Raw genomic sequence first — 13,887 nt, 5'->3', positions numbered from 1 at the left:
AGCCTTGGCGACATCCAGAAAGCATCCAAGCAGACTTCTGGTTTCTCTCCGTGCCACCTCGATGGTCTGGGTGAGCACGAAAAGATTGTCTTCCAAGCGTCGGTTCCGTCGGAAGCCATTCTGGAGTTCAGACAGTATGCCCCTCTTCTCCGCCCAGCCGCTCATCCAGCCCTTCAAGACTTGAGCGAAGAGTCTATATAGGACGCTCGTCACCGTGATTGGTCTATAGTCGCCCAGCAGTCCAGCGTCGCCTCCTCTCTTGCACACGAGGCTTACTCTGCCGCATTGCCAGTCGGATGGGATTGGGCCGTTCTTGAGGATGGTGTTGAAGATTCCCGCGAGGTGTTCACGAGCAGACTTCCCCAGGCATTTCACAAGGCCCGCCGGTATGCCGTCCAGTCCGGTAGCAGTACTTGCACTGATACGTGGGAGTGCACGCTCAAGAGCGATCCTAGTTATCTGCCAGTGGTCCTCTTCACTGGGTTGGTGAGGCTCATCTGGGTCGCCGTTTACTGCTGAGGTCGATTCGTCATGTGTGGGATTGAAGAGCTCTTGCATGTGGGTCGTGAGGTGTTCTGCGAGGTCGGTGACCGGTAGGTTGCTGGAGTGGTGTCGAATTTCAGGTGCCGGAGTTTGGCGATCCAATGAAGACACATATTTCCAAAACTTGTTTGCACCGTTACGCCCTGCCTCTGTGATAGCTCGCAATTGTTTGTTATTATGCTGAGCTATTTTGCTTTGTACAAGGACCCGCATTTCTCTTTTGAGGCGGAGGTATTCCTCCCAGGTACTCATGCACTCCTCTCCGGGTGATGTCCTAACAGCCGCTCTGTGTAGGCGATTCGCCGTTCGTCTTGCAGTAAGGGCCCTTTGTACCTCTTCGTCCCACCAGCCTTTGCGCCGTAGGCCGCCGCGGGAATTTACGCGAATTTCGTGCTTCTTCATGATACTTCTCAGTTCGAGCACAAATTGATCATATGTTGGTGGTTCCGTCGGTTGAAAGTTCTGCTCGAATGCTTCCGCGACTGCCGCATACTCCGACTGCGGGAGGTGCCTCTCAGCAGGGTTGCGATGTTCCTTCGCAATGGTTCGCCAGGAGGATCGAGAAAAGCTCAACTTGATTCGGTTGTGGTCGCTTCCTATGCTGAATTCACCATTTTCATCGATGTTCATGTGGGTGTGGTTCATGTGGTAGCTAGACAGCGGCGAGTTCCGGTTCCCGCGGCTGTCGCAAACATTGGCTCAACAATCGCCGTTCAACACGTCCGGTATAACGACACGAAATGTAGTGAAAGTTATCGTATACTAGAAAGCGAGCTCGAGATTATCTGCCATGTTATCTGCTCACAACGGTCACTGCGGTCACAACGGTCACGGTCACTACAAAACCACCCAAAAGAAGAGAGAGAGAAAAAAAAAAAAGCGACAACGGAAGTGCGCAGTGCAATGCGACAAAACGAATGCGCTCCGGCTGGCTCCGGCCAACGTTGGCTCTGGCTAGCTATGGCCGACCGCGTGTCGAAAAATTAAAGAGGCCCTGTGGTGGCAGCGCGGATACGAACTCGGTTCCTCGGTTTCCCGACTTTTTTCGCCCGGCCGCAGTGTGTTTGCGTGCCAGCCCGCGTCATCGTAGGTCTTTTTTTTTCTCGGACAGTCCAGCAAAGCGCCGTACGAGGCGGGGCCGGCGTAAAATTGCGTCGTACAATTGAGGTTTTTAATACATTATTTCTATGGGGGTTTTGCCGGGACCAAGCCAATTCGTCGTAAAACGCGGGTCGTCGCAGGACCGGGGGACGTATAATCGAAGTTCCACTGTACATACGTCAGTATTATCGAAACCAAGTGCACCCTATGGTGCAATCATGTGAATATCATTGTAACTTTCATTAATGTATTCCTCTGGGGTCGATCAATGCTTCAACATACCTTGCTGAATCATAGAAATAAAAATTTAACGTTTATTAGACTGCTATAAAAGCGGAGCCAACACTGGAACCACAGACTTTCATCTGATATGACACCTGTATTGTAGGAGTACATATGCAGTGTTTGTTGCTTTCTTGTAAAATTAGATAGTCAGCACCACAACCACAATTACGTTGCACCAACAGTACGACTGCATAGGCTGTTTTTCCAAACCAGTTTATAGACTTGGCGTGGCTCTGTGATAGAATACCTGATTGCCACGCAGAATGCTTGGGTTCGATTCCTGCTGGGATCCAGATTTTTATTCTTTCCATTCGTCAAGTCAACACTGCCGATGTCAGTTTTTCTTAATGCTCTCGCATTTAAATTACCAATGTCTGTTCTCGCCGCTCCTGGGTAGATATATAAACTGTCAATCACCTGTGGCGCATACCCGTACACCGCGGCTCGTGGTAAACGGATATGTGTCACACATGTCCAGAGGAAAGAGTTTGACGACATACACAACAGGATTTTCACGTTAGTCATGTCATGACCCGGCAGTCATACTCGTCAAACCCTCTTGCCCTCCCAAGCCAATCTTGGTCTACACGAGGGTAAGGAGGCGACCATGAGAGCACCCAGACGTAGGCGGCTAGATAGATAGATAGATAGATAGATAGATAGATAGATAGATAGAAACACTCAAAGTTCCAAAGGTTCGCTAAGAAATGCTTCGCATTTAAAAACTGAATCACCTGTGGTGCATACCCGCATACTGCAGCCCGTGGTATATGGGTATGTGCCACAGGTGTCTGGAGGAAAGGGTTTCACGACGTACACGACAGGATTTTCATGTTATTCATGTGATGATTAGACAGCCATATTTGTCAAACCCTCTTACCCTCTCATGCCAATATTGGTCTACACCAAGTTAAGGAGGCGGTTGCGACAGCACCCAGACAGGTGGCTAGATAGATAGACAGAAACACCCAAAGTGCTTTTAGTTCGCTAAGAAATGCTTTGCATTTATAAGTAATTGAAGTGCTACCTGTTGGACGGTAAAATGAGACAATATCAAAGTTGTATAAGTGTGAAGTGGCGAGGATTTTGCAGGAGGCACCACCCATGGTGGTGTCTTGAACCGGAATGGCTTCACTACCTCTTTTTTTTCTTTTGGCTACAAATCCATGCAGTGCTTGTGGCCACTGCCGGACTACCACACTGAAACTGTTCTGGTAAAGCGAGGTGCAATTTTGGTCAATTTTCTGTTTTTGGAGCGTTCAAAGCAGGAAGCTCAGTGTAAATCAAAGCGGCAGAATTGGCACAGGAGTCCTACCACTCTTCATCGCAAGTGCTCTGTTACGACACATCAATAGGGAATTCTGAGTAAAATGTCAAGAAAAGATGAATTGATTAGGATGTGGAAGAAATACTCTAAATTTGTTTGCCTTTATTCCTGCAGAAAAAAAAAGAATCTCTCCTAATCACTACCTCATATTCTGTCTGTTCAGGCCAAGGCACCTAACAGTAAAACACACAATGAAAATTTAGAAAATAACATTTCATCACTGGCCAGAGGTGTAGGGTGCCCAGTTGCTTAGCTCGGGGGTGCGGGGAGGGTTGACAAGTCAGACTAACTGTGTACTGAGTCACGTACATTATAATAAAGATTTGGAAGTTTGTCTAAATGTCTAAATGTTTTTTCTAGCATTATGCTACATGCCACCCCCCCCCCCCCCCAGCAGCTCTAATTCGGGCTGCTGGGGGGCGGGGTGGCAGGCCCGTAGCCAGGAATTTTTTCCGGGGGGGGGGGGTTCTTCATGGAGACCTTGACTACTTGAGAAAAACACCTATTGGGGGGGGGGGGGGTGCCCGGGCTCCTAGGGCATCCCCCCTGGCTACGGGCCTGGGGGTGACAAAGAACAAGTTCAAGGGGTGGTGGGTGAAACCCCACCCCTTTTTTATTTTGTACGTATACAACACAGCACGCACGCGAACACACACATAGGTCTCACTACTCACTGGGGCTGCTGTCGGGCACCGTGTGGATGAGATAGTGGCTTTCGTGCGCCCCTTCTGGCTCGGTGTCATCCGACGGCAGCGCCCGGTAGGCTGTCTGCAGGCTGGCCATCTTGGCACCGCCCGGTGTACTTGCAGGGGCAGTGCCCACCTGCAACACATGTGCCACAGTGAGTGGACTAAGCAAAAATCGTGATATGCTAACAAACCAAGCTGGAATGCAGGACAGTGAATTTATGTTGACCACCTCGGTTTTCTTAGGAAGCACATAAACGTCCTTGGCATTGCGCCTCCATCGAAATGCGGCTGCCGTGGGAAGGAATCGAACCCGCGCTCTCTTTTGCGGCGCTACACCTCGGCCACTAATTAGGCTAGCCCGACGGGTTTTCAACGAGCAAAATGTAGCAAACACGAAAACAGGGCCGCTATTTTGTACTGATGCCGTATGCTACGACATTCCAATATACCGCTCACTAAGGCCGACTGATCCCAGCGGACTCGACCACTTCGGTAAAAGGAATCACCACAAAATGGCGACTCAGTGGAGTTGAGTTTTCTTCGAAAAAATGGAAAAAAAACCTTTTCCACGGGGCTGATTAGGAGGGCCGAATTTAAGAATTTAACGGGAGCACAAGTTTCACAGTAGTACGTACACGTTCGGTAGACGCCGGCAGCCACCCGTAGTAACCACACCTTATGTCTTCGAGGTCGTTTTTGAAACGGCCTTGTGCAGCTATTTTGCCAGGCGTCTTCTTCGGAGAGCAGGGGACCGACGAATGACAGCAAGTGCGCACTCCGACCCCCACGGCCAGTTTCGTCCAGCCAAGCAGGCAACACAAAGACGCGCCAACAATGACAGCCACCGATGACCCCCACCCCCCCAACCCCTTCCAAGAACGTCACCACGAGCCCTGAGCGGGGAGGGGACCATCGACGCTGCTCCTTCGGAACCGAATGAACACCCCACAAGGTCCAGAGGCTTTCCAAGTAGTACAGCACAGAAGGGCGCTGACGCGCATGAAGGGTCGACGCGCTTTTCTTTTCGCGCTGTATACAACAAGTCGGCTACTGCGTCTCGTCCAGCTTTTCAATCTTTTTCAAGTTCCGCTCACCTATATCAGCTATATATTAGATACCGTCGAGCCGCTGACGACTTTGCGCGACTGCAAACGTGGTCACTGACATCATTAAAGTTCTTTAGGATCACCAAGAAGATTCCCTGTGCCCCGAAGAATACACATAGCGAGGGGTTCCGGTCAACTACTTGGACGCTGGTGTGTCATCTCCCCTTCTGTCCTCGTCGAAGTAGTTGGCTGGAACCCCTCGCTATGTGCAACCAACGAGCTCAGGCAAGCACAATTCTGAAGAATACGATCGCGTGCGTCAGCTACCTCGTTTCTCTCAGTTTTTGCTCCACCGAAACGACAGACCTCACGACGTGACCGAAACAGTCTTCGTTTCATGACCTTTTGCTTGGAATGAACATTCGGAATTTGTCTCTTTTATGAACGAGACTGACATGTGGGGTCTTTTCAGAACGCTCCCCGATGTGTGTACCAGAAAGGAGTGCATGGGGTGTTCACCAGGTCACAGCCTCCTAGATTTGTGACCAGGACCACACAGGCGCCGACGGCGACTACGGGCATTGCTACGATATTTAGTCATCGTGCGAAATTGCCAGTCATGCCTGACGAAACGACCTCTCGGGCCACTCAGAGTTGAAGTCACGGGTTGACCAGTGGCCTTGTTGGCAAGAAATATTCCCGGCGTTTAGAGACTGTGCGCCTTCACAAGCCTCTGCGCTACACCACGCCAAGGTCAGTGTCCTGTCCAACACCTTGGCCACTTTACCTTGGCCCCACTAATGCTGCACGGCTTCACAACCATATTACACTGCATCGATGCAGTGGCGTAACCAAGGGGGTGGTTTTGGGGTTAAAACCCACACCCGAAATATTTACATATTGTATGAGCATACATACAAACACGCACGGACATAATTTTAAAAAAAGGGGGGGGGGGGTCTTGAGAAAACTTTCTGGCTGCACGCCTGCGGCATCGATGTCATGCACGAGACTTTCTCGTGCAAAGGCTGAGCAACACAGAAGTCCTAACACAAGACAACAGCCCCACCAATATGCAAGTGGCACACACAACAAGTGGCGTTAGGTCAAACGCACGCAGGGGTAGCAACGCATCCGAAAGTAGAAAGCCAACGTGACTACGCTGAAGAGCAACGGCAACGCGCAGAACGTGCCAATGACAAGTCGCAAATAGCCCTGCTTAGGACAATCGCAGAGTTTATGACCGGAGAACGGGGCCCGCATGCCAAGAAGTGCGCTCGAAACGCACGAACCGAAAATACCCGCTACACACTACATGGGCGCGCGAGCCTGATATTACGACGCTTTCCTTAACTGCGCCTGGTTCAAGGAAACCCGCTCGGTTCGCAGCGCACCTATTGTGTTTTGCACGCAAGGTTTGCGGCAAAGGTCTGCTGGAGTGCTGCTAGTGTTTAGTTAGTTTCCAACTCGCGGTTACGTGTGCGAACAAAGCACGCTTAACTCAAGTGTCTAAAGACACGTGCGGGTTTGTTCACTGAAAAGTATAACAACGGTCAGCAATCCAAGCATGTTCGCGATATCGCCTTTAAAACCAGCGATCAAAGCACGCTATGTCAACAAGCCTCCGACCAACATGCGCGGCAGAGCCACCACCCACAAGCTGCAACGTTTTTCATTAAATACTTTCCCACTACATAAGTTGCAGCGCGCTGTGCTTCCCAGTATTCACTCGGTGCCGTGTCGAAAGAAAGCACGCGTTCAATGAACGCAAGGCGTTGTATATTTACGACACGGGTCGGCCCAGCTCGCGCGTGAGTGAGCCGGAAGGGTTTAAGGTGCGAGGCCAAACTAAACAAGCTGAAGGAAACGCCGCGCATGAATTTGCGCCTTTGCTGCCGCGAATTCACGTGAACGCCAGGCTGACGTGTGATGTAAGCGAGCACACCGACGCTAGACCAGTGCGCATGATGTAACATCCAACATCCGCGCGCGTGTGTAGGCTTTACTAAACACACAGATACGCGCACTTTCGGTCCATCGACCGTTACTAGAGAAATGAACACTTCATGCACTTGCGCCTGAATCGCGCCCACAACGAAACCGCTAAAAATAGGTTGCTTCTCGGGCGCATTCGTAGCGTGCAAACGGGACGTTACCTGTGGGCCAAAGGCAAGGACACTGCGCTGCGGTGGCCACAATTGATGAGAAGCTCGACGGAACGACCTGAGCCGTTATCGCCGCTGCACTCGGACGCTTTGTTCCCGCCGTGTTCGGTCAACGTTTAATTAAACGCGCGCGCTCGTCCGCAGGTATTCGGTGTGTGGAGACAAACGACGCGCAAGCCCCGTTGCTAACGGCTGCGGGCGAGGAAACTGCTGCTGCACCAGCGAGAAGGGCCAACCAGCGGACATTTCGCAAGAACTAGCGATGCCCGTTGTGCTACCACAACTATCGCGCCTGCCGCGCACTCGGGCCGTCACCGTCAGTGCGTGCTAGAGTTCGCGAAAAAGACGTTCGGGCGCACGACCTCGTACAGTAGGCTGGGCACCTAAATCCCCTTGCCGAGAAAGACTTACGTGCGGAGGTTTCGATCAGCTGACGGAGGCGACCCTCGCTGCATCATCCGTCGTCTCGTGCGTATCCATGCCGCGCACACCGTCGATGCTACGAGGCAGTGAACTTCCTCGTCACTGCCACTATGAACATGACTCGCACAAATCGGGCGCTGTCGATGACGCGGGCGCACAAATCCGTGCACGAGGATCACACGGCCAGGCGCGATGCGCGGCACGGTTGCGGGCACGGTCACCCACCAAATGGCCTTTGTTGCTTTGTTTACTTTTTAATTTTCTTTGTGGGTGTAGTGTAGTACGAGGTCCGCAGCAAATAAATAATATAAAAATAACACATAATATTAACTTTTAAAACATGTTGCCATTTAAATGTAGTTTATTTACAACAAAATTATTATGGTCAGTTGTTTTAGTAACACAAATAAATTTGCTGCGGTACCGTTCTCTCCGGCTGATGGCTGCCCTGGGGGTCTTGCGCTGCACGAAAAGATGTGCCAAACTCAATGGATTTTGGTGCGTATTTCATTTTAAAAGTTTCCTTGCCGCTATAACCTTTGCTAATGAAGTAGGCTGCGCACAGGTGTTCTAGATTAGCTGCCTTTTCACGCGACTCGGAAAGTGTTGCGAGAAAAAGAGAAAAGCGAAGTCCTCAGAAGTCAACGCATACGTGCAGTTTCATTGGTTTCATTCCGGCCTAAACATCCTATTTTGACCCTCAAAAGTCGGTCACCGTCCATTTTTTTGCTGTAATATTTTTTTTTCACTTCAATCTGTATTTGATCGTATTTTCCGTTGTCATTACGTAGTGATGCAATGGACGGTCGGGCGAAGAAGAAAAAAATTGCCGACCGCGTCAGCTGATGGCGCGCTTCGGTGGAAGTTGAATGAATGAAACTAGTTTCGGCTGAACTTTATTTGTGTTATTTATCGCCGTGATTGTTTTATTTCTCTGGTATCAGTCCGTGCTCCGTGGCTGCTAAACTGCGGCCGCCGGAGTCGTGCCTCAGACTTCGCGGTGTGGTGAATTCGCACAATAATGTCGAGACGAATAATAAAGGTCGCGTGCTGCGCGCACTGGACGAAGCGGAGCGTTGCGTTGGCAGCGCGCGGCGTTTTGCATGTGGAGCGTGGTGTTTTGGACTGCTGGTGCAGTGGCGGCCCGGCGATGGTGTCGTCGGCGCGCAACGCGGTGGCCTGCGAGCCTTCGTCGCACATTCCCGGAGGTACGGCCTGGGTGCGGACATTCTTTCGTCTCGTGAAACCCTCGGGCGGCGGCAACACGCTGCACTATTCGGAGAGGAAGCTGCTCGGGTGAGTCGATGATGCGTAGTCGCAGTAGCTGTGCCCGTCAGCTGACGGCTATTGCACACGCTGCGCCCTTTACGTATTGCGAAAGAGTTCCGCTTTGGCAGCTCAGCCTCGACTTGCGCAAGGTTGCTTTCGCGCCACGCAGTTAAGCTTATTGCGTGGGAAAAGAGAATCACGTGACGATATGAAATCGTAGCCTTGGTCTTTCGCGAACGTTCGAGTGCAGTTAGTACCCTCTGCACTTCAGCGCTGTGGTATACTATATCTTCATTCTTGAGGAAACCCTTGGCAAGCCCTGCTTTGCGCCATGGCGGGATACGGCTTTATGGATGTGTTATACATGCAGAGCAAAGGAATTGGAGTCCAACACGTTTACACCGTGTGCGTGTGTGTGTGTACTGCACACATACATGTACAATGTAAAGAAATTGGGAAGTGGGGGATGTCCTGGCTTCGCCATTGCAATAACCAATACAGAGTACTGTGGTCAGCTGTTGTAGATCCTGCAGCTCATTAATCATGCACACTGCTTTTTGCTAGCATTTGTATTGAACGAGTGGTTGGCAGGAAGAATCTATATGTGCTCCATCTAATGGTTCTGCATGACACTAACACTTCCCTTTTATGTGCCACCACTTGCATCACACTCCGTAAGACCCCATTCATTATTCACAAAGCTCACAGGTTCTTTTTCCATTAAGTGTCTTGGTCAGAGCATCTGCATAGTTCCCTAATCCTACATATTGCATCGTTATTCTTCCCTTTTTAGTATTCTCTCAAGAAGAAATGATGCAGGTTGTGTTTGCTGTGCTCGGGCATCACTTGTTTGCTTGCAAGAGCGATACCTCCTAGATTGTCCACTTTCCAACACTCGTAGCTCAACGACAAACCCTTGGCCACGTGGCTCGTTGAGTAGTGTTGAATCCATAGTATCTCCTTTGGTGCTTGGCACATTGGAAGGTATTCGGCTTGAAATCACATAAGTTTGGGCATGCTACTGCGACGCTTCAAAAATAAACCTGTTGGAAGTTAGCGCCTGTCTCCGTCGGTTGTTGCTCGGTCCTTGTCTTGTGTTGTGCACTAAATGCTAAAAAAGTATTTGGCTTCCATGCTCGATAATGCAGTTGTTTTCTGCTTCTTGCTGCTCTGCGACATGGCAGTTCCAATGAGCACGAAAATGCACCCACTGTCTACAATTTGTGTCATTTGCCCAATTTGCATCGCAAAAGCCTTGAACGCAACCCCGCCACGGTGGTCTAGTGGTTATGGCGCTCGGCTGCTGACCTGAAGGTCGCGGGATCGAATCCCAGCCACGGCGGCTGCATTATCGATGGAGGCGAAAATGTTTGAGGCCCGTGTACTTAGATTTAGGTGCATGTTAAGGAACCCCAGGTGGTCAAAATTTCCGGAGCTCCCCACTACGGACGGCATCTCTCATAATCGTATCGTGGTTTTGGGACGTAAAACCCCAGATATTAATTATTAAAGCCTTGAACACAGCTTCCTCTCTCTCTGTGTGAGAACATTGTTTGTTGCACGTACCTCAATATGTACTCTATCCCATTTCAAACTTCCAAGGTAGGATTCTCATTGAATTGGCTCACATAAGCGTTTGCAAACACCAACTCTGGCCATGGATCTCCCGCTAAGTGAAGAAGTGGTCCAACCACTCGTCGGAATTTGCGCGATAATTTGCTGTTTTCATCTGCCATGGTTGATCTCTGAAACTTCATTCCACGATCAAGCCGTGAGGTCTCTCCTTTAGCATTTGTCATTCCTTAGGACTAAGATTCTTGGCATACACATTTTGGTCCAATGCGGGAACGCCGCCTTCCAGCCTTGCCACACAACTCTGATTGACGAAATGTGATTAACCTCTTGTATGTCTTTGATATCGGATGCACTTCTCTAGAAATTGACAGCCCATTTGTCCTGCACCAGCTAAAACGTCATCCACATGAATGCTAATGATGACGTTACCTCCTTGCTTAACTTACACAGCAAAAATGAAATTCGGGCCACTCGGTTGGGATTTACACTTAACCCTTTGCGGTCCAAAATCGGGCCCTGCCCGACAGCGCAACGCGCATGCAGAGGTCCGTGGCCGGGCACTGCTCGACAAGTTCGTTTGCGGTTGATCCACGAGCGCGTTTTCAAACTACACTATGCACCATCTGTAAAAGAGTAATTCAACTTCTTTTACATGAGGCTTGAATCTTTTAGATTTGGACCAGAATGAACGGAAGGGGAAAAAAGGTTTCGGACCGCAAAGGGTTAAAGGACCCCTGACAGCAAAATTTTTGTTGATGACTTTTTTACTGTAATTTGTAGCTTTGTGTCTGGCAATCCCTAAGTTAAATCGTAAATGCTCTAGCGTATCGCATAACTCATTCTAGCGTAGTTAATTGCGACCATTTTAGCGTCACTTCAAAACGCCCGCCTAAAAACCACAAGAAACCGGCGCCCCATGCGGGGGAGCGTCAAAGACCACGTGCACACAAGCTGTGGTGACGTTGAAAGCGCGGTTTTCAAATCGGGGTCCTGCGCGCGGTAGAGATTGAAAGTATGTGGGTGCCTCTAACCTGTTAAGTGCATGTCCCCTCACGAAAACTACCTCGAGAGCAGGCCGACAACAAAGCAAGAGGGGTGTGGAACAATAGGCCTCGCCGGGTGCCCGTCGTCGTATTCCGCAAACCTTCTGTGACGTCCACAATACTTGCTTTACTCGTGGAACGTCACGCAGGGCCTCTATCTACGTCGTACCAGGATGTCGCGAGGTGCAGCCAACTCAAGTGAGCACTCCACGCTTACTTTAAAACCAAATTAGGATATCTTAAAGGCAACGTTCGTCACTAATAATCGGTCAGATGTGCCCCCGTATACAGGAAAGTCAAACAACACAAACATCTCGAGGTTTCAATTTTGGTGTCAGGGGTCCTTTAAGGTATGTCACCACCTTATTGTAAACTTTTTTTAATTTTGACCTTTGCAATATTATTTTAAAATGGGTTATAAAGGATCGTTTTAAGTGATGTTCATATGCAGAAAAGAGTGAAAAAAATTACAATGCTTTTTGTTATTGACAAAACATTGCCCAAACTCAGCCTTTACGCGAACAGTCATAACTTGAGAATGGAGCGCCGGAATCATAAACTTTTTGGCACAAAGGTAGCCAACTTAACACATTGTGCAATGAATTAGGATGTTTGCCGTTTGATGATTGGGAATCAAGTTACAGTAAAAATACGAACGAAAACAAAAAAATTGGCAATCTTTTGTTGCAATGCTTAAAATAAAGCATTTTTACTAGGGGTGTGCGAATATTCGAAAGTTTCGAATATTCGTCGAATATTACATTCGAAATATTCGTATTCAATTCGAAAATCATGTATTCGAAAAGTTTCGAATATTTTATAACTTCGAATATTCGAAAAATTCGAATATGCGATTCGATTATCATGCATAAAATAACTCTTCTTCCACATTTCTGCTGCGTTCGTATAGCTAAAAACGTTGCCGAGAGGAGCGATAAACATCGTAAGTACACGGAGGCACGATATCTGCCTGCAACAAGCGCCCCAATACGTATGATTTATTGCTGGTGCATCTTCGACATGCAGCGCTGTTGGCGATCATGTAACCGTACATTATCAATATTATGCGGCCATAACGTGCCGCACTACCACTCGTTCACTATGCGGGACCACTTCTGAAGAAAGACAGTGACCCATGTGACTGGTGGCGGACTGTAGGCACCTTCAGATACCCCACTCTGGCAAAGCCTTGCCCCATGTAACTCCCTATACCAGCCACTTCTGTTCCAAGCGAGCGTGTCTTTTCAGTGGCAAGGGGGGGGGGTGTCTCTGTTACAAGGGAGCGCCTGCTGCCTGATCATGTGGAGCAACTCATATTTCTTCATGATAACATGTATTCATTACTTTCATTGTGCCGTGATATTTGCTTGCGTTGTGATGTGCATTGTGCTAGCCTGGACATTGTGTTCTGGAGATAGCAGTGTATGTTGTGTTGACAGTCAGGCTGTTAATGTTTTTTTTCAAATAGCTACATGTTAAATAAAATATTGTTACTGTGGAGGCATTTTTCCTTTGATATTCGATATTCGAAGGTGGATGTTCGTATTCGAAGATTTTGATATTCGCACACCCCTAATTTTTACATAAAAACTTACCAGTCGTTTTTATTGATCCTAGTTCATTGCACAGGTCAGTCATAAAGGAACAAGCATACAGAGTTTCAGTGGAAAAGATTTCCTTATGAAGTTACAGCTGTTTGTGTAACAAAAAAGTGCAAAAAACCAAGTTTTGAGCAAAACGAGTTTAAAGCTTTCCAATGCTTGTACAAACAGGATGATGATGCCCTAAACAGTTCAAATCCACTAGGCTCTTAGCTAGGGCCCTCCCTAGATGCCATGAGCTCTTTTTTGGCTTTTGTTGCTGCCCATCTTTTCTTCCGGTGTTGTTTTGCTTCGCCAGTCGACTGACACTGGGCTTTCCTTACACGGTATTGGTCCCCAGTGTAGCATGCTACGATAGTGTGGTGGCCAGGTTCGATTCCTGCTTCTCTCAAAATAACTGCTACACATCTGTTACCATCATAAAAATGACAAACTACGCAACATTAACAGTAGTAGCATGAACCGTGCGCAAAGTAAACAAAAGAGACGCTCCTAGCTTCACGCGTCCCCCTTACGGATATTTAAAGCAACGTTTGAAAAAAGAAAGACTTACGAGTTGTCTTTAAATAAGTTTATACTTATAAAACCAAAATATAACAGAAAAATGATCGCCAACTTATCAGTTTCTGTTACCACACAGCACTAGTTTCAGTTTCGCAACTGTTCACCACATGTTCGAAAATTGGCTATAACTTCGGAACTAAATAAGATAAAAACATAATTTATTTGGCAAAATATTCTTGAATGTTCGGGAATTCTTAGAATCTAAAAATTAAAAAATGTATTTTTTGAAAAAAAAAAATGTGTTTTCAAAGGTGGT

General features: G+C 48.4%; 2 protein-coding genes across 3 annotated transcripts in view; one reads left to right on the top strand and one right to left on the bottom strand.

Annotated features, from left to right (window-relative positions):
* Positions 1-7,844, bottom strand: part of LOC119385450 (autophagy-related protein 9A-like) — a 268,124-nt gene extending 260,280 nt beyond the window's left edge. Inside the window, 2 exon segments of the mRNA XM_049413199.1 lie at positions 3,931-4,078; positions 7,568-7,844. Of these exon segments, the coding sequence (XP_049269156.1) occupies positions 3,931-4,039 (109 nt within the window). The 5' untranslated portion in view covers positions 4,040-4,078; positions 7,568-7,844.
* LOC119386620 (coenzyme Q-binding protein COQ10 homolog B, mitochondrial) overlaps positions 1-13,887 on the top strand; it is a 158,547-nt gene that overhangs the window by 130,586 nt on the left and 14,074 nt on the right. The window contains exons 1-2 of one of the 2 annotated variants that reach the window (XM_037653906.2): positions 7,936-8,077; positions 8,717-8,875. In XM_037653906.2, coding sequence (XP_037509834.1) covers positions 8,019-8,077; positions 8,717-8,875 — 218 coding nt within the window. In that variant the 5' untranslated portion in view covers positions 7,936-8,018. Of the gene's footprint in view, positions 1-7,935; positions 8,078-8,716; positions 8,876-13,887 lie in introns of those variants that run through there. The other variant, XM_049413200.1, reaches the window with a different exon arrangement.

This window comes from Rhipicephalus sanguineus, chromosome 3 (assembly GCF_013339695.2).
Source record: "Rhipicephalus sanguineus isolate Rsan-2018 chromosome 3, BIME_Rsan_1.4, whole genome shotgun sequence".
Taxonomy (NCBI): Eukaryota; Metazoa; Arthropoda; class Arachnida; order Ixodida; family Ixodidae; genus Rhipicephalus; species Rhipicephalus sanguineus.
Note: the sequence above shows the minus strand (reverse complement) of the source record. Positions and strands in the feature narration are given on the sequence as shown.